This window comes from Rattus norvegicus, chromosome 8 (genome assembly GCF_036323735.1).
Source record: "Rattus norvegicus strain BN/NHsdMcwi chromosome 8, GRCr8, whole genome shotgun sequence".
Classification (NCBI taxonomy): Eukaryota; Metazoa; Chordata; class Mammalia; order Rodentia; family Muridae; genus Rattus; species Rattus norvegicus.
Window position 1 is genome coordinate 41,741,565 of NC_086026.1, and position 18,822 is coordinate 41,760,386.

The window sequence follows — 18,822 nt, forward strand, 5'->3', positions numbered from 1 at the left end:
GGCCTTTACTCACTCACAGATCATCAGTGAGTCAGAGGCTATACGGGGCTATACAGAGCAGATAAAATATCTCCAGTGAGATGGACTTCTCAGAGAACGACAGTAGAACACTCCAGAACCTCATAAAGGGCGAAAGATCACAAAGCCTGCCCTGACTGTCCTGAATAAAACAGCAACCAGCCCACACCAGGAGGCTCTACCCCAGAGTCTGTCCACACTTCTCTCTGCAGCCTCTCAGTCACACAGGCTGTCCAGGCCTTTGGGTAGTTGTGGACCATCTCTGGGATGACCCCCAACAGGCGCTTGCCAAAAGACAGAACCAGCTTCAGGGTCAACATTTATGAGACTGAGTCACCTGGATGCTGAGGCTCTGGGACTCCAGGTAGGGTAAAGTGAGGCTCCTGTAGTCATCTCCAGTCTCTCGGATCAGGCGGAGGTCCTGACGCATGTACTTTTGCAGGTGTTTCTCTGTGGCAGGGTATACCACGGTTGTTTTTATATCTACAATGATACAACAAAAGTCTGACTAGAAAATAAGACCATTAAATTCATGAGGTAAGCCACATTCCTGGCAGGAAAAGGCTTTTACTCTTGGTTCACTGGCCCCTCATAAAATGAACTATAACCACCCAACCTTCCCAGCAGAGTGACCAAAGGTTTCTCACTTGTTCTATGCAAATTTCTAGGTATGTGGCTTTCTGGATACAAAGCAGGAAGTGTAGCTTGAATCCTAGTGGCTCCCTTAAGTAGCTTAGTGGCTCAGTGTGGATTCTGGAGCCAGGCCTAAGGCCTGGGCTTAAGGCCTGCCTGTGCCTGCTTCTCACTCACTCTGAATAGGGCTATGGCCCCCAACTTGGTCCAGTTACTTAACTCCTGTGTTACTATCTACCAAATGAAGACAGCAACCGTTCTTATGTCATGTACTGGAGGATGAAGTGAGTCAGTTACCTGAGAAGCTCTTAGAACAATGTCTGCTCTTATAAACACTTCATAAGTGCTGGATGGGGTGCTTGTGGGTAGGCTCAGGGGTAAAGGCACACGATAACTTGAAAATAGTTTGTAGGAGGAGAAAACCAACTCCTGCAAGCTGGTCTCTGACCTCTACAAACACTGTGGTAACACAATTAAATAAATAAACAACGTGTTAGATGTTGAATCCAGGTTTCTCAGATGGCACCGTCAATTACTCTGGCTTGGATGATTCTATGGTGCAGTGTACTGTCTGTCTCATGTCTAATTCTGGGGTAGCCGAGCCTCAGCTTGAGTGTTAGTGTCCCCTTCCTCTGTAACAGTCAAATGTCTGTAGAGATTTCCAAACTGCTCTTTGGAATTTTTAAAGAGACTGAATTTTAAAGTGTTTGAATTTGCAATGATTGGGATTTTTTTAAGTTTGTAAAATATTTTATATTGCAGTGTTATTAGTCTGTGATCTTGAGGACAAACAAGAAAGGTTATAGCTTAGCAGTGGTGTGTGTGCGTGTGTGTGTGTGTGTGTGTGTGTGTGTGTGTGTGTGTGTGAAGTTGACAAGGAGTCAAATGTGTTAGTTTTCTAGCCTCAATTGAGAAAAATGCCTCCATAAGATCCAACTATAGAGCGTTTTCTTAATTGGTGATCGATGAGGAAGGATCAAGGTGATGCCACCCCTTGGCTGGTGATCCTGGGTTCTCTTAGAAAGCAGGCTGAGCAAACCACAGGACACAAGCCAGTGAGCAGCACCCCTTCATGGCCGTTACATCAGCTTCTGCCTTCAAGTTCCTGCCCTGTGAGTTCCAGTCCTGACTTCCTTCAATGATGAGCAATGCTGTGGAAGTGTAGGACAAACCTTTTCCGCCCCAACTTGTTTTTGGTGATGGTGTTTCAACACAGCAAGAGCAACCGTAACTAGGGCACAGTGTATGTCTATTTGTGTGTCTGTCTGTCCAATTGGTACAGTTTCACTTTGTAGGCTGGGGCTGGCCTAGAAATCACTATATAGATCAGGCTGGAGTTGAACTTGTGGAGATCCTGCCTTTGTCTCCCAAGTGCTGGAAATTTAGACAAGAATATCAGTTTTAATCATCAAGAAATCCTGAGCCCAATGTGAGGGCACACACTTTTAATCCAAGCACTTGGGAGGCAGAGACAGGCGGATCTCTTGTGAGTTTGAGGCCAGCCTAGTCTACAGAGTGAGCTCCAGGGCAAGCCTGGACTGTTACACAGAGAAACCTTGTCTGGAGGGTTCAGGGAGAAATCCTATCATTTTTCTGAACAGATTACATTCGAATGCTCTGGTCTAGCACCACCTGGCTATGGTTAAGTCCTTCCCACTATTGTCAATAACATGTAGCATAGCTGAGGCCTCAACAAAGACTACTGGGACAGGGAAGACTGATGCCCTGGTGTTGCAAAATCAGCTGGATGGTTCTAAAGAGCTCCACATGCCCCCTCTTGTGGGACTCAGGTACAATCTTCAAGGGAATAGCATTCCCTCTTTATATCAGCATCCAGCTATGAACTAGCAGGCCACACTTTCAGACTGGGTCTCAGGATGGAAGTGGTTCCATGGTACTTTTGTGAATGAGAAAGAGAGTGGCAGGAATGCAAAGCTCATCCACTCTGATGCTGAAGACAGCAGAGGCAAAACTGGAACAAAGGCCACTTTAGCTTAAAATTGGTGATCTTTCCAGATGGCAGCCCAGTTCTTCTCAAGCTCAGTTGACATACACAGGTGACACACCAAGCTCATGACTTCCAGTGATCACACAGTACATTCCATCACCTCTGAGACAGGGTGGCATAGTGGGGAGATCAGAGTTTGGGATCAGAGTAGCTAAATAGTTCACCCTTTCTGCTAGGTGACCCTGAGCATATGACCTCTTAGAGGCTCAGATTCTTTGACTGTTAAAAAGGGTGAACACAAAAGCTGCTTCTCAGCTGCTGTTAGCATTAAGTAAAGCATGGTGACTAGATCACCAGGAGTTAAGTCTAATTCTCTGGACCTGATATTTTCTGGGAAAAAAAAACTCTTGCTTTTCATTCTTCACAACTCTCTAATAACCTATGGTCAGACAATTCAAGAGCCAATAGACTGCGTAAAAGAGACTGAAAGGTCCCATCCTGGACCTTTCAGGGGCCTTGAGGAAAATGTCATGGCATCTGTAGTGCAAGAGAGAGGATGAGAGTAGAGGTTTGGGCGAAGTAGGCTGAGTATAACCCCTGAGTCTGCATTCACTGGCTGTGTGATCAAAGGCAGTGGCCAACCCTCTCTGTTGCTTCATTTCCCTCACCTACATAACTGAAGGTGATAACGGCACTATTCTGGCAGTGCTGGTATGAGAACTACACCAGCCAGTGGGTGGAAGACATTCAGGAACTTTCTCACACACACAAGAGCACAATGCTGACACCAGTGTCTGTGTCTCCTTGTTTCTGTAGTGCTGTCAGCTGCCTGAACTGGAGAGAGATGGGCCTTGGCAAAGGGAACTCTCTCAGGGTTGGGGAGAGATCCTGGAACAAAGATGAGGTTGACACTGGAAAACAGCCTGATTCAGCTGGCAGGGGACAGGCAGCCCTGGGCAGATAGCCTGGGGCTCTTGGTGGTTCCAGAGAGCGAGCCCTAGTCTGCCCAGGCTTGTCATGGATCTGGCCAGCCACCCAGGGTGCAAGGAGACAGGAATCTCACCAAGCCAGCCCTCACCTGTCCTCCACCCACCTCAGCACAGAGAAACTCCAGAGGCTTTACCCTTCCTTCTCCAGAAGCTGCTGGAACCCCACAGGTTCTCTTGGAGCCCCAAATGCCACCCCCTTTCCTGCTGCCTCTGCTGCACCCACTATTGGGCCACTTCCCGCTGTGCTGACAAGGGCTTCTCTCTAGGCATACTGTAGCAGTCCCCAGTGCCAGCCAGATCCCCACAGCAGGGATCCTTGAAGCTTCTTTGCCTCCCTTGGGTTTCCGGCCAGCTTGGCAGCCTGGTCAGGTTCTATGATCCTCCTTTGTGTATTCTCCCCCTACCACTCACTGACTTACTACACAGTTTTCCTGTCTACCCCCTCATGACAACAAAAAGTTCAAGAACACATCTGACTTCTTTATTTTTACTATTCTTCCCCGGCACCTCTCACATGGTAGGCACTCAGTAATTACTGCACAAATGAATGCATGAATTTGGCTTTGGGGGGGGCTTTAAACCTTGAAAGAACATTTCTGTCCCAAATGGAATAAATTCTCTTTGATTAAAAAAAAAAATCAATGTTTCTTTCTTAACTCTGCTTTCAACTGGCAGCCTCCAACTCGCCTCCACAGTCTCACCTGCCTCTGAACTTCAGGAAATACACAAACGTCTGTTAAAAAGATGCTGGGGAACAGGAGATGGGACCAACACCCTCTCCTCAACCTCGCTGCCGATGCAGACTCCAAATCAGTCATAAGGAAACCCCAGCACACCAAGTCCCAATAGCATTCCCAATGTGAGTGGCTTTAATACTCTGCCAAAGAGGCCGGCTTTAAGTGTGTGCCCAGTGTGTGCCTGCAGCCCATGATTTGCAAGGCTGAGTCCAGGGTTTTGAAGGCAGCATAAGCAATGTAAGAGACCATGTCTCAATAAGCAAAAACAAAACCCAATGTTAAAGCTAGAAAAGAGAAAGGAAGCCTGAGGAACTGCTCCAGAAGAGAGTAAATGGATGTAACTGAGGGGTTGCAGTGGATCCTGTATGGGACAAGAGTCCTGCTTACACGGGACATAGGAACAGGCACAATCAATGGACTGCATCTAACTCTGGCTTCAGTGAGATCTGACACGTCTGGTCTCTGCAAGCACCTGCACCCCACACATTTGTGCGTTCTCTCTTTCTCTCTCTCGAAATATTTCTTAAAAATAATAAAAAAATATATTTTTAGAATGTGAGATTTTTCTAAAATTAAGTTTGTCCATTCCCATCCTTGTACCCTCAGCAGCACTGTATCTAAATGGAGGGGCAAGAGACAGAAAAGGAGATGGGCAAGTCTTTGACTGTCTTCACTCCTTTCCTATGGGATGCTTTTGTTATTGTTCTTTCACTGTTTTCAAAGTAAGAGCTTAACAAAATGGAAAAAAGTGTTGATATCCTTCAGAACCTTGGCCTGAGTTACTAACAGATGCACAAGAGAGAGAATCCACGTTAAGCCAGTAAGTGAAGAAACTCATTGCTTCTCACAGCCAAGTGACTGGGTTATTGTGATGGTCCCATTTTACACAGGAAACAGATACAAAAGCCTGAGCAGTCCTGAGGCTCCTGCCACCATAGTGACAGCCTTGTTTAGCCACTAGGCAAAACTTCTTGGGATGACTCTCTGGCAAATGCCACCAAGCAAGTTGGCTAGAGGGAGCACCGGCTCTGCTTGGCATGATCAATACCCTGCAGCAACTCTTCCAGCCCAAACCCTTCCTGTTTGTGTAGCCTGAGAAGCAATGAGGAATTCCCCAACCATGTCCTCCTGCTGGCATCCTTTAAAAGACCACAGCAGGACAACCTTCACACACACACACACACACACACACACACACACACACACACACACACACACACCCCTACCCCTTGAATGTTCACAATATAATAAACAATTCCATGGTGCACCTCACAAAGACTCCTGTCTGACATGACTTCTTAAATTTTTTTTTTTTTTTTTTGGTTCTTTTTTTCGGAGCTGGGGACCGAACCCAGGGCCTTGCGCTTCCTAGGTAAGCGCTCTACCACTGAGCTAAATCCCCAGCCCCTGACTTCTTAAATTTTGTTTTTTCATTTTGAATGCAAGTTGAATTTACAGAAACTAAACAGAGTCAGATGGTACTTGCTTTGCAATTTCTCATTCCTCCCCGACCCCCAGCCCCCTTCCCCCCATCCCTGTCTCTAGCCCCACAGAGGCACCACTGAAACCCCACTCATCACTTTTTTTGGCTTTGCTCATTTTCACTTGACTTTTGAGGTCTGCTGTCACTGCACTGGCCACTCTTCCTGGAAGACAAGACTTATCTCTGACTGGTCCTCTACCAAGTGCATATGCACACACAAACACATGTCTGGCAGCACACTTCCCAGAGGCCCCTCCCCTTAGCAACATCTCAGTTTTCGATAAACTGATATACATCGCTACCAGTGTTTTTCTTGTTAGCACAATTTCTAATGTTCAAAATTAGTAATTACATTTTTACATCGTTAATTTTGTTAAGATCATTTCATCAAGAGTTTGGTCAGGAGTCAGTGGTCAATAAACACACAAACATCTGTTAAAACTATGCCTGGGAATGAAAGACACGTACGCATATCTCCCACAGGCCACTCAATGATTATCTATGAAAACTATAGACTGTCTCAACATCACTGCTAACATAGTCCCCAACTCAATTACAAGGAAACCCCTGAACACTGAAGCCCAGGGGCATCTCAAAACCCATTTTCCTGTTTACATATATCTGCAGACATTGAAACTCCTCAGACACATGAGTGATGAGTATGTCTTCCCCTTTCACTGTGACTGGGCAACTGGAAAGGTAGCCTTCCACTTTCGTGATTATTTCCTTTTTTGCTGAAGCAGTAGTCTTTAAACTTCAAGTTGCCATTATTTTGAAATTACTTCTTAGAATTTTCATTACAAAAAGCATACAAATATTTTCAATTTTCTACAATAAATTACTGAGTAAATCAGTAGGCAGAATTTTAAAAGCAAATATAAAAGAATACTATTCCGCCATTAAAAAGATAAAAGTGATGGTAGGGGGCTGGAGACAGCTTGGCAATTAAGAGCTTATTCTATTCTTGGGGGGGGGGGCGCAGTTTGGTTTTCAGCACCCATATCGGTCAACTCACAACTGTGCCTAACTCCACAGGATTTGATGCCTTCATCTCAACTCACCAGCAAATGTTCATATGCACAAACCCACACTCACATACAGACGCTCACATAATTTAAAAAATAAAAATAAGAGTGTGTAGGATGGCTCTGTGAATAAGGTTACCCAATGACACCCCCGCCACCACCCCCTAGAACTCCATTCCTGGGACCCACATGGTGCAAGGAGAAAACCAAGCAAAAATTGTCTCTGACCTCCATGATGCCCTCTGGTAGACCACAGCCATACATAGACAAGTATGTGTAGGAAATATTTTAATGTAACAAAAATTAAAAAACAAAACAAAGCTTAAGAGCTGGATGTGGTGTTATACAACTTTAATCCTGGCAATGGGGAGGCAGAGGCAGGCAGATCTCTGAGTTTGTGGCCAGACTGATGTACATTAGGGAGGTCAGTCGAGGTTACATAATAATACCCTGGAGGGGTTGGAGGGTAAAACAGGCCCATATGTGGCTCTGTAGTTGTGTGTTTAACATTCTAACATGCAAAAGACTGTGGATTCAATCCCCAGCAAAACACCACACACACACACACACACACACACACACACACACACACACACACACACACACACACAGAGAGAGAGAGAGAGAGAGAGAGAGAGAGAGAGAGAGAGAGAGAGAACACCACATGCCTGTACTCTCAGGCCTCTGGAGGCTAAGGTAGGAGGATCATCATGAGTTCTAGATCAGTCTGGCTGCCTTAGCAAGACCCTGTTTCAATAAAACAAGAGCCAATACAAAGATGAAAATATGTGTTTTGCAGCAGCAATACTGAGAGAGCTGGAGAACATCTCTGTCACCAACCCCCAGCAATGGTCCCTTCTTACTTTCCTTGGTTTCTGCAGTTACTTGAGGACATGTATCCAATCCACATCTCAAGATCTGGAAACAGGAGCCTTAGGAATCTAGGTTCTTCTTAAAAGTCATTAAAGTGGAAAGATACAGGACTATCCTCTGAGCCAAACTGCTATCATCTTTAGGAGTTTGGCTGGGCCCACTCTCCAAAGATCACCATAGCTAGGCTTTGCTGACTGTTGAGTTCTATCCTGGAATGAGGGTGCAGGGGGTCATGGGATCCTTACCTAATAAGTGTCCAGCCACCCTTCCGACCAGTTGTATGTGTGCAATTCTGTCCTAATTGTGCATGGCCTTGGAGTCTGTGGGAAAACTAGAGGAAACAGAGGAAAGGAAATGGAGAAGGGTCTCCATCTACACAGCCAAAGGAGTGTGATCATCCACGTTGAGTGTAGCCCTTTGGTGTGACTACTTTAAAGGAAGTCACCCGCAGTCCTGACTGTCATTCCTCACTTCTGCTCTGTAAGAAAGCACAATACACTCACTGGTTCCCTAAGCACCAGAGCTCACTCTGGTGGAACTGCACCATGGCTTGTCATTGGGACTGCATGAGGAGAGGGTAAACACTGTTTATGTCTCTCTGAGGGAAGGGAGGAGGAGAGAGAGAGAGAATAACAATGAATGTGATCAACGTGCATGTGCTGGATAGTTTTATGTCAACGTGACACAAACTAGAGAAATCTGTAAAGAGAAAGTCTCAATTAAGAAAAGGTCTCCATAAGATCTAGCTGTGGGACACTTTCCTGAGTAGTGATTGATAGGGAGGGCCCAGGTGGTTGTGGTCCTGAGTTGTATAAGAAAGCAGGCTGAGAAAGCCAGGGGGAGCAAGCCAGTAAGCAGCATCTCTTCATGGCCTCTGCATCAGCTCCTGGTTCCTGCCCTGTTTGATTTCCTGTCCTGACTTCCTTCCGATGATGAACAGTACTGTGGAAGTGTAAGCGGAAGAAATCCTTTTCTCCCTGACTTGCTTTTGGTCCTGGTGTTTTATCACAGCAATAGAACCCGTATTGAAGACAATACATTCCTCCTGGCAATGGGCAAAGAGACACCTTGCTGGTGGTGCTCTTCTCTCAGTCAGGGGCAGAGCAGATGGCGGTCCTTTGTTCATCCTAGCTTGATGCCTGGCTTGGTGGCCAAAGCTGTCTTATGTCTAGGACTCATAAAAATCAAATCAAATCAAATCAAATCAAATCAAATCCAGGTAGGGAAGCATGGGAGAAGGAATACAGAGACCCGTGGAACACCACGCTACCCAGAGACCTGCCCTCCAGCACACAGCACAGGCAGGCCACAAGGCACCTACCTGCCTTCACATCAGCGGAGACCGAGGATGCCACCCAGGATCCTGCCTTGTGGCCAACTTGCAGTAAAACTATGACAATGTGAGCGTACGAAGTGTATGGATGTGAGAGAAAGAGAAGTGGAGCAGCTTGAGCATTAAGTAGAGAGAGGGAACTAGAGACTCAAGGGTGAGAGGAGCAGCCTGTTGTGAATGGCCAGCCCCTCCACCTGGGACCATGCTGGGTCTGTGGTTGGGGCAGCTGCCAGGGACCACATGGATGTCCAGGGGCTGTGCAGAACTGGCCCGGCTGCTCAATGGCTGCAGCACTCAGGAGAGCAGGACCTGCACTTTGACTACACAGCCCAGTGGAGCTGGCTATGGTGACAGGAGTGTGGGTAAGTTAGCCAAGAGGGTGTAAGTGTGGGTGAGCTGACCCCACCACTTGTCTCCCATGGGTGGCACAGGCACAGAAGTGATGCCTTCACTCCTCACCACTTCTGCCCACAGGGTCATGAGCTAGGGAGAGCTATTCCTGCCCTTTACCAGATGCAGTACTTGGGAAACCTGGCCCTGCACCTCACCTGGGCAGCACAGTAGGGCTACCCCTGGTCAATGGGGTGCAGGTGAGCTAGCCCCAAGGGTAAAAGTGAGCTGGCTCCACCGCCTGCAGCAATCTGGAAAGCTGGCCCCAGGGTCATGAGGTCAAGTGAACTGGCCCCACCACTTGTATGCTGTGAGGTGGCTTGGGTGCAGGGGTGATGTCCTCCCCCTTCTTCCCTCACCACCTGCGTGCAGCAGTCAGGAGAGCTGGCTTTGGGGACACGAGCGCTGGGGAGCTAGTCCTGTAGCACTCAAGAGAACAGGCCCTGCATCTCCTGATGTAGATGGCCCTGATGGAGAAGACACAGGTCAACCAGCCCCAGGGATCTGAGAGTGGGAGAGCTGCCCCAGCCCTTCCAAGGCTGCAGCCCTTGGGGAAGTGGGCCCTCTGCCTTGATTAGGCACAGTGGAGCTGGCTCTGGAGGTATGGGTGAACGTGAACTGGCCCTGAGGGTTTAAGAGCAAGAGATCTGACCTCGACTCCTGCCAATGGTGGCATTGGGTGGCCTAACCAAAGCAGTGCTGGAAAACTCACCCTGGTGATACAGAAAAGGCAAACTCGGAAGGCTGACCAGCTTAGCTATCCCCCAGCCCAGATCTATGGCTCTGAGTTGGCCCACCCTCAAATCTAAATTATCTGCAATTGGTTGAAAGGCACAGTCTTGCTGATCCAAAGCTGTAGGATACAGAAAACAAAAGGATAACTGGAGGAGTTCTGATGAGGATCCAATATTGATATTGTCACAAATGCTAAATATTTTGAACCAGACACATGGCAATGAACATTTTGCAAGTGAAGATGTATGGACAGAGGGATATAGTGTGGAACACACTGTGACATCCTACAGCATCCATGATGAGATGCTTCCTTTGCTTTGTTCTTTTGGCTTTTGTTTGTGTGTATTTTTATTTGGGATGGGGGATTAAGGGTGAAGGGCTGGCAAGATAAGCAGGACTGGGGTGCTTGATGTGAAACTCACAAAGAATAAAAGGTTAACAACATAAAAGAATACATTATATACATGTGTGAGACTGTCCTAAAGAAGTCCATTATTTTGTCTAATTAACATAGGTTAATACAACTGCTGTTGTTGTTGTTGTTGTTGTTGTTGTTATTCTTGGAAACAGTATCTCACTGTATAGCTCTAGACGGTCTGGAACTTACTTTGTAAACCAGGCTAGCCTTGAACTCAGAGATCTACCTGCCTCTGGTTAGCATTAAAGGCATGAACTAGCATGCCAGGTGCAAAACAAATTTTAGCACCAAAATTTACATCACATATATGCTGTATCTACCATTAAAATTATTCCTGTTTTGAAAACTACATGGAGCCAGAAGCATATATAATGTTAAAATAAGAATAAATTATTGTTGTTGTTATTATTATTATTATTATTAGTAGTAGTAGTAGTAGTAGTAGTAGTAGTATTGAGAAATGAATCTTGCAATGTGGCCCTGGCGACAAAGACCATGCTGGCCTCAACCTTGCAGCAATTCTCTTGCCTGTTTTGTCCAAGTACTGGGATTATAGGCACGTGACACCACATCTGGTATTCTTGCTATTGTTCTGCTATATTGATGAATGAACCCAGACTCTCATGCACGCCAGACAAGAATTCTATCACTGAGTTATACCTCTAACCCAACTCAATGTTTTTAAAGTCGATTTCTACTCTACTAGTCAATGGAAGACATTGTATTTTTAACAACTTCCCAAATAAAAGGATTAAAACGCCCCCTCTTACTATTGTTTAAAGTACAGAATCATCAAAATTGTAAATTGGGAAATCTTAGCTTATGTTTCTTTTTCTGTATATAATAAAGCTGGGTATCTTCATCAGCATGTTGAATGCAAACAAGGAACATTAATCAGCCAAAAACCTCAGTTTGTATGTGCAGCGCAGCCACCTGACGTGTGAGGCCTGGGGTAGAGCCAGGGAATCTCTACATCGAACAAGTTCCCAGGTGGCCTGATCCTGCTGGCCCAGGGACCACACAGGATAACTGGGCAAAAGCTCAAACTCAAGTTGCTTCCACAGTAATGGTGCAAGGAGGAAAGTGTGCAGCTTGGAGCATCTCGAAGTGTATTTATTGTATTGTCACACTTAGGAATTCGGCTAAAGAATTCTAGGATGGAGGTACACAGACATGGCTCAGAGGGCAAGGGAGCTGACAACTCCAATGACCTGGGTTTGATTCCCAGAATCCACAGGATGAAAAAGAAACTGGACTGTAACTTCTACATGTATGCTGTGGCATACCAGAACCCTTACTACATACAAAATAAATAAAAAGTTATGATAATAATAAAGTAAATTTGGGGGAGCTGGAGAGATAGCTCAGTGGTTAAGAACATTTACTGTTCTAGTTGGGGACCGGAGTTAAGATTCCCTGCATCTGTGTTGGGCAGCTTACAACCACCTCTGACTCCAACCTGAAGGGATCTGATGCCTCTGACCTCTGCCAGAACCTGCATACATGTGCACAGATACAGGCACACACAGACACACAGACACACGATTTTCTCTTATAATTTAAACTTTAAAAAGTATTTAAAGATCCTGCCTACAACTTCAGCAGAAGACTTCTGCCTTACCATGAAGGCCATACCAGCACTAGGGACCCCAAGTAAGGCATCACCAACCCACCCCCAACAGCTCTACCTACCCCCGACGCCCACCCCCATATTCTGGCCAACCACCACTCAGGCAGGAGATTCCTGCTTTATCAGAGGCTACACGAAGAACCCCTAGATGGCTAGAGGCCAGTGTAAGAACACAGTCAACAACAGCCAAGGCAATATGGTACCTCCAGAACCCAGCTATAGTACTAGAGCAAGGCCTGAATACTCCACCACAGCTAAAGCATGAGATTTAAATCCAATCTTATGAAATTGATAGAGGTCCTTGAAGAGGAAATGAGTAAATCCCTTTTAAAAATCCAGGAAAATACAAACAGATGAAGGAAATGAAGAAAACCGTTCAAGATCTGAAAATGGAAATATAAGCAATAAAGAAAACATACACTGAGGGAATCCTGGAGATGGAAAATCTAGGGACGTGAACAGAACTGCACAAGCATCACCAACAGAATACAAGCAGTGGATGAGAAAAATCTCAGGTGTAGAAAAAACAATAGAAGAACCACTGGTCAAAGAAAATGTTAAATCTAAAAACTTCCTAACACAAAAAAACCCAGGAAATCTGAAACACTATGAAAAGACCAAACCAAGAAATAATAGGAATAGAAGATTCATAGCTCAAAGGCCCAGAAAATATTTTCAACAAAATCATACAATTTTTTCCTAACCTAAACAAGGAAATGCTTATTAACATACAAAAAGTTTACATAGCACCATAAATTAGACCAAAAAAAGACAGTCTCCCCACCACACAATACTCAAAACACTAAATGTACAGAACAAAAATAAAGAATATTAAAAGTTGCAAGAGAAAAAGGCCAAGTAACATGTAAAGGAAGACTTATTAGAATCACAATCAACTTCTTAACAGAGACTCTAAAAGCCAGAAGGGCCTGGCAGATGTCTTACAGCCTCAGAGATCACAGATGCCAGCCAAGACTACTATACTCAGCAAAATTTTTAATCACCATAGATGGAGAAAACAAGATATTCTGTGACAAAGTCAAATTTAAACAATTTCTGTCCACAAATCCAACCCTACAGAAGGTACTAAAAGAAAAACTCCAACTCAACAAGGTTAACTGCACCCAATAAATCAAAGAAAATAAATAATTTCACATCAGCAAAACCAAAAGAAAAATCACATGCGCGCGCACACACACACACACCACCACCACCACCACCACCACCACCACCACCACCACCACCACCACCACTACTCCACCACCATCACCACCACTGCTGCCAACACTAAAATAACAGTTATTAACAATCATTGGTCACTCATATCTCTCAATATCAATGGACTCAGTCTTCTAGTAAAAAGACACAGGCTAACAGAATGAATGCAAACACAGAATCCATCATTCTGTTGCATACAAGAAACACACCTCAACATCAAAGATATACATTATTATCTCCTTACTGTAAGGGGCTGAAAAAAGATTTTCCAAGCAAATAGACCGAAGGAGCAAGCTGATATAAAGCCATTCTAATATCTAACCAAAATTAATCGAGAGATGGTGAATAATACCTCATATTCATCAAAGAAAAAAATCCTCCAAAATGACTTCTCAATTTTGAACATCTATGGCCCAAGTGTAAGTACACCCACATTTGTAAAAGAAACTTTACTAAAACTTAAACTCAACATCAAATCCCACACAGTAATAGTGGGAGACTTTATCACCTCACTCTCACCAATGGACAGAAACTAAACAGAGAAATAATGGAACTTAAAGACATTATGACTAAAATGAACCTAACAGATATCTGCAGAACATTTCACCCAAACACAAAGGAATATACCTTCTTAGAACCTCATAGAATATTCTCCAAAATTGACCACATACTCTGTCACAAAGCAAGTCTCAGCAAATACAAGAAAACTGAAATAACCTTCTGTATCTTATAAAATTGCCATGGATTAAAGCTGGATTTCAACAACAACAGAAACAATAGAAAGTCTACAAACTTATGGACACTGAACTCTCTACTGAATGAACACTGGGTCAAAGGAGAAATAAGAAAGAAATTAAAGACACCCTAGCATTCAGTGAAAATTAATACACAATATACTCAAAGGTATTGGACACAATGAGGCCAATGCTAAGAGAAAAGTTAATAGTACTAAGTGTCTTCATAAAGAAATTAGAGATATCTCATACTAGCAACTTAACAGCACACTTGAAAGCTCTAGAACAAAAAGATGCAAACACATCCAAAAGGACTAGATGGTACAAAATAATCAAACTTGGCTGAAATCAATAAAATAGAAACAAAGAGAACAATACAAGGAAGCAATGAAACAAAGAGTCAGTTCATTGAGAAAATCAACAAGATAGACAAACCCTTATCCAAACTAACTAAAAGGCAGAGAGAAAATATCCAAATTAACAAAACCAGAAAAAAAGGGGAATAGAACAACAGATAACCAGGAAATTCAAAGATTCATTAGGTGGCACTTCAAAAACCTATACTCACAAATCTGGGAAATCTTAAAAAAAAAAAGGGGCAAATTTCTTGATAGATAATATTTACCAAACTTAAACCAAGATCAGATAAATAATTTAAATAGACCTACAACCCCTAAGGAAATAGAAATAGTCATTAAAATCCTCCCAACCCAAAAAAAGCCCAGGGGCAGATGGTTTAGCTAAGAATTCTATCATATTTTCAAAGAGCTGATACCAATACTCCTCAAAATAGAAACAGAAGGCACACTGCCAAATTCATTTTATGAGGCCACAGTCACCCGGATACCTAAATCACACAAAGACTCAACAAAGAAAATAAATTACAATTTCCCTCATGAACATTGACACAAAAATACTTAATAAAATACTTGTAAATCGAATTCAAGAACACATCAAAAAGATCACCTACCTTGATCATAGGCTTCATCCCAGAAATGGAGGGATGATTCAACATACAAAAATATCAGTGTAATCTACCATATAAACAAACTGAAACACACACACACACACACACACACACACACACACACACACACACACACGATCATCTCATGTCTTTGACAAAATCTAACACCCCTTTAATAAAAATCTTGCAGGATACAGGGGACTTACCTAAACAAAATGAGGGCAATATACAGCAAGTCAATAACCAATATAAAATTAAATGAAAAGAAATTCAATCAATTCCATTAAAATAAAGAATAAGACAAGGCTGCCTACCCTCTCCATATCTATTCAATACAGTACTTGAAGATCTAACTAGAGCAACGATACAACTAAAAGAGATCATAGGAATATAAATTGGAAAAGGAAGAAGTTGAAATATTGCTATTTTCAGATGATATGATAGTATGCATGAACAATCCCCAAAATTCTACTAGAGAACCCTTATAGCTGATAAACACTTTCAGGGAAGTGGCTGGAAACTAATTAACAACAACACCAATCAGTAGCCCTCTTTTATACAAATCATAAAAGGACTGAGAAAGCAATCAGGGAAACAACACCCTTCACAATAGCCACAAATAAAATAAAATACCTTGGTGTAACTCCAACCAAGCAAGTGAAAGACCTGTATGACTAGAACTTCAAATCTTTGAAGAAATTGGAGAAGATAATCAGATGGCAGAAAGATCTCCCACACTCATGAATAAGTAGGATTAACATAGTAAAAATGGCCATCTTACCAAAAGCGATCTACAAACTCAATGCAATTCCCATTTGGTATTCTAACACAATTCTTTATAGATCGTGAAAGAATAATACTAAACTTTAAATGGAAAAAACAAGCAAACAAACAAACAGGATAGCTAAAACAATCCTATACAGAAGAGCTTCTGGAGGTATTACATTCCCTGATTACAAGCTATTCTACTGAGCCACAGTAATAGAAACGGTATGGTATTGGCATAAAAACTGACAGGTTTGTCTTAGCTAAGGTTTTAAGGCTGTGAAGAGACATCATGACATGACCAAGGCAACTTTTATAAAGGACAATACTTAATTGGGGCTGGCTTACGGTTTCAGAGGTTCAGTTCATTATTACCACGGTGGGAAACATGGCAGCATCCAGGCAGACATGGTACCAGAGAAGGAGCATCTTGATCCAACTGCAGCTGGGAGAGACTATCTCACAGGCAGCTAGGAGACACAGTGACACACCTCCTCCAACAAGACCCACCTCCTAATAGTTCCACTCCCTGGGCCAAGCATATTCAAACCACCACAGGTTCATCAATGGAATCAAATCAAAGGTCCACATAAATCCACACATTTATGGATACCTGATTTTTGACATAAGAAGCCAAAATTATATAATGGGGAAAAAAAAGAAAGCACTTGCGACAAATGGTGTTGGTTTAGCTGGATGTCAGCATATAGAAAAAATACAAACAGATCCGTATCTATCACCCTGCATAAAACCTAAGTTCAACTGACCAAAGGCCTCAACATAAAACCAGATACACTGACCTGACAGAAGAGAAAATGGGGAATAGCCTTTAACATGTTGGCACAGGAGATAACTTCCTGAATAGAACACCAATAGCGCAGACACTAAGATCAACAATTAATAAATGGGACCTCATGAAACGGGAAATCTTTTTAAGGCAAAGGACACTGTCAACAGGAAAAATGGCAGCCTACAGAATGGAAAATGATCTTGACCAACCCTACATCTAACAGAGGGCTAATATCCAATACATATAAAGAAATCAAGAAACTAGACATCAACAAACTAAATAACCCAATTTAAAAACAGGGTGTAGATCTAAAAGAATTCTCAACAGAGGAATCTCGAATGGCCGAGAAGCACTTATAAAGAAATGTTCAACATCTGTAGCTGTCAGGGAAATGAAAATCAAAACAACCCTGAGAACCCATCTTACACCTGTAAGAATGGCTAAGACCAAAAACACAAGCAACAGCTCATGCCAGCAAGAATGCGGAGCAAGGAAAACACTCCTCTATCACTGACGGGAATGCGAACTTGTACAGCCATTTAGAGATCAGTATGACGGTTTCTCAGAAAACTAGTAATCAACCCCATCCACACCACACCATTCCTGGTCATACACACCCGAAACCACAAGGACACTTGCTCAACTACATTCATAGCAGCTTTATTTTTAATAGCCAGAAACTGGAAACAACCTAGATGCCTTTCAAGAGAAGAATGGGTAAAGATAATGGTACATTTATACTATGGAGTATTACTCAGCTGTTAAGAACAATGGCATCATTAAATTTACAGGCAAATGTATAGAACTAGAAAAGATCATCTTGAGTGAGGTAACCTAGACCCAGAAAGACAAATGTACTCATTTACAAGCTGGTATTAGCCATATTACAATCCAAAGAAGCTAAATAGTCAAGGGAGGATGCTTGAATCTCACTGTGAAAGGGAAATAAAGTAGCCATCCAGAGTGGATGGATGGAGGGAACTAGGTGGGAAAGGTGGTGGGGAGGGGAAACTCCCAGTAATCTATGAGGGTGACCCTCCAAGACTCCTGGGAATGAGGGATACAGAGCCTGAACTGGCCATTTCCTATAACCAGGCAAGACTTCCAGTGGAGGGACTAGGACACAAACCTAGCCACAAAACTAATTTGTCCTGCCTACAAGATGTGCTGGGGTAAAGGTAGCATAGAAATTGTGGAAGTAGCCAGGTAATGGCTGGTCCAGCTTGAGATTCATGCTAAGAGAGGGGGCCCACCACTGACACTGCGTGGAGGACTAGGACCCAGAGGCTGGATAGCCCAGAGACCTAGAATGGACAATGATTCCTAATGATATTCTGCGATACTCATAGATGGGTGTTTAGTTTCACCCAGAAAATGATGGGAGACAGATGCAGAGGCCCACCAACAAACATGAGGCAGAGTTTAGGGAATCCTATGGAAGAAGGGAAGCAGGATTGTTCCTGCAGATGGGGTTAAGAACAACACAAGAAAAAACCACAGAATGAACCAACTTGGACTCACAGGGCTTCACAGAAACTGATTCAACCACTAGGGAGCCTGCATGGGATTGACCTAGGCCCTCTACATATATGTTACAGTTGCATAGCTTGTTCTTCATGTGGAACTCCTAACAGTGGAAGCAGAGGTTGCTTCTGGATGTTGTTTGTCTTCTTTTGGTACTCTTTCCCTCATACTGGGTTGACTCATCTACCTTAATATGAGGGAGGTGCCTAGACTCAACTGCAACTTGATATGCCATGTTTGGTTGAGCATTCTGATTGCCCCTTGAAACTAGGATCCTATATGCCTGTCTTGCCTTCCTCCCAATGCTTTATCTTTCTGTGAAGCTGTTTACTGCCACTTGATTGTTTCACTCATCTGTTCTATAAGGCAATTTTTTGGTTTGGTTTTTTTGAAACAGGGTTTCATCATGTAGCCCTGGCTATCCCGGATCTCGCTCTGTAGACCAGGTTGACTTCTGTCTCAGAAATGGCCCGCCTCTGCCTCCTGAGTGCTGGGATCCCAGGCATGTGCTACAACCAGAGGCAGCAACTTATGTGCTAGCATCCTAGCAGAGGTGCTAGTGGGCTGAGTCCAGGTGCTCTGGTATGTGAGGCCACGATCTGCCTACAGAAC

At 43.6% G+C, this 18,822-nt stretch overlaps 1 protein-coding gene and 1 non-coding gene across 2 annotated transcripts in view; one reads left to right on the forward strand and one right to left on the reverse strand.

Annotated features, from left to right (window-relative positions):
- Dcps (decapping enzyme, scavenger) overlaps window positions 1–18,822 on the reverse strand; it is a 52,716-nt gene that overhangs the window by 12,058 nt on the left and 21,836 nt on the right. Inside the window, exon 3 of the mRNA NM_153302.2 lies at window positions 356–501. Coding sequence (NP_695214.2) covers window positions 356–501 — 146 coding nt within the window. The remainder of the gene's footprint in view (window positions 1–355; window positions 502–18,822) is intronic.
- On the forward strand, window positions 8,747–8,887 carry LOC120094476 (small nucleolar RNA SNORA48). The gene has a single exon (XR_005488785.1). It is a non-coding gene; the product is annotated as a small nucleolar RNA SNORA48 (small nucleolar RNA).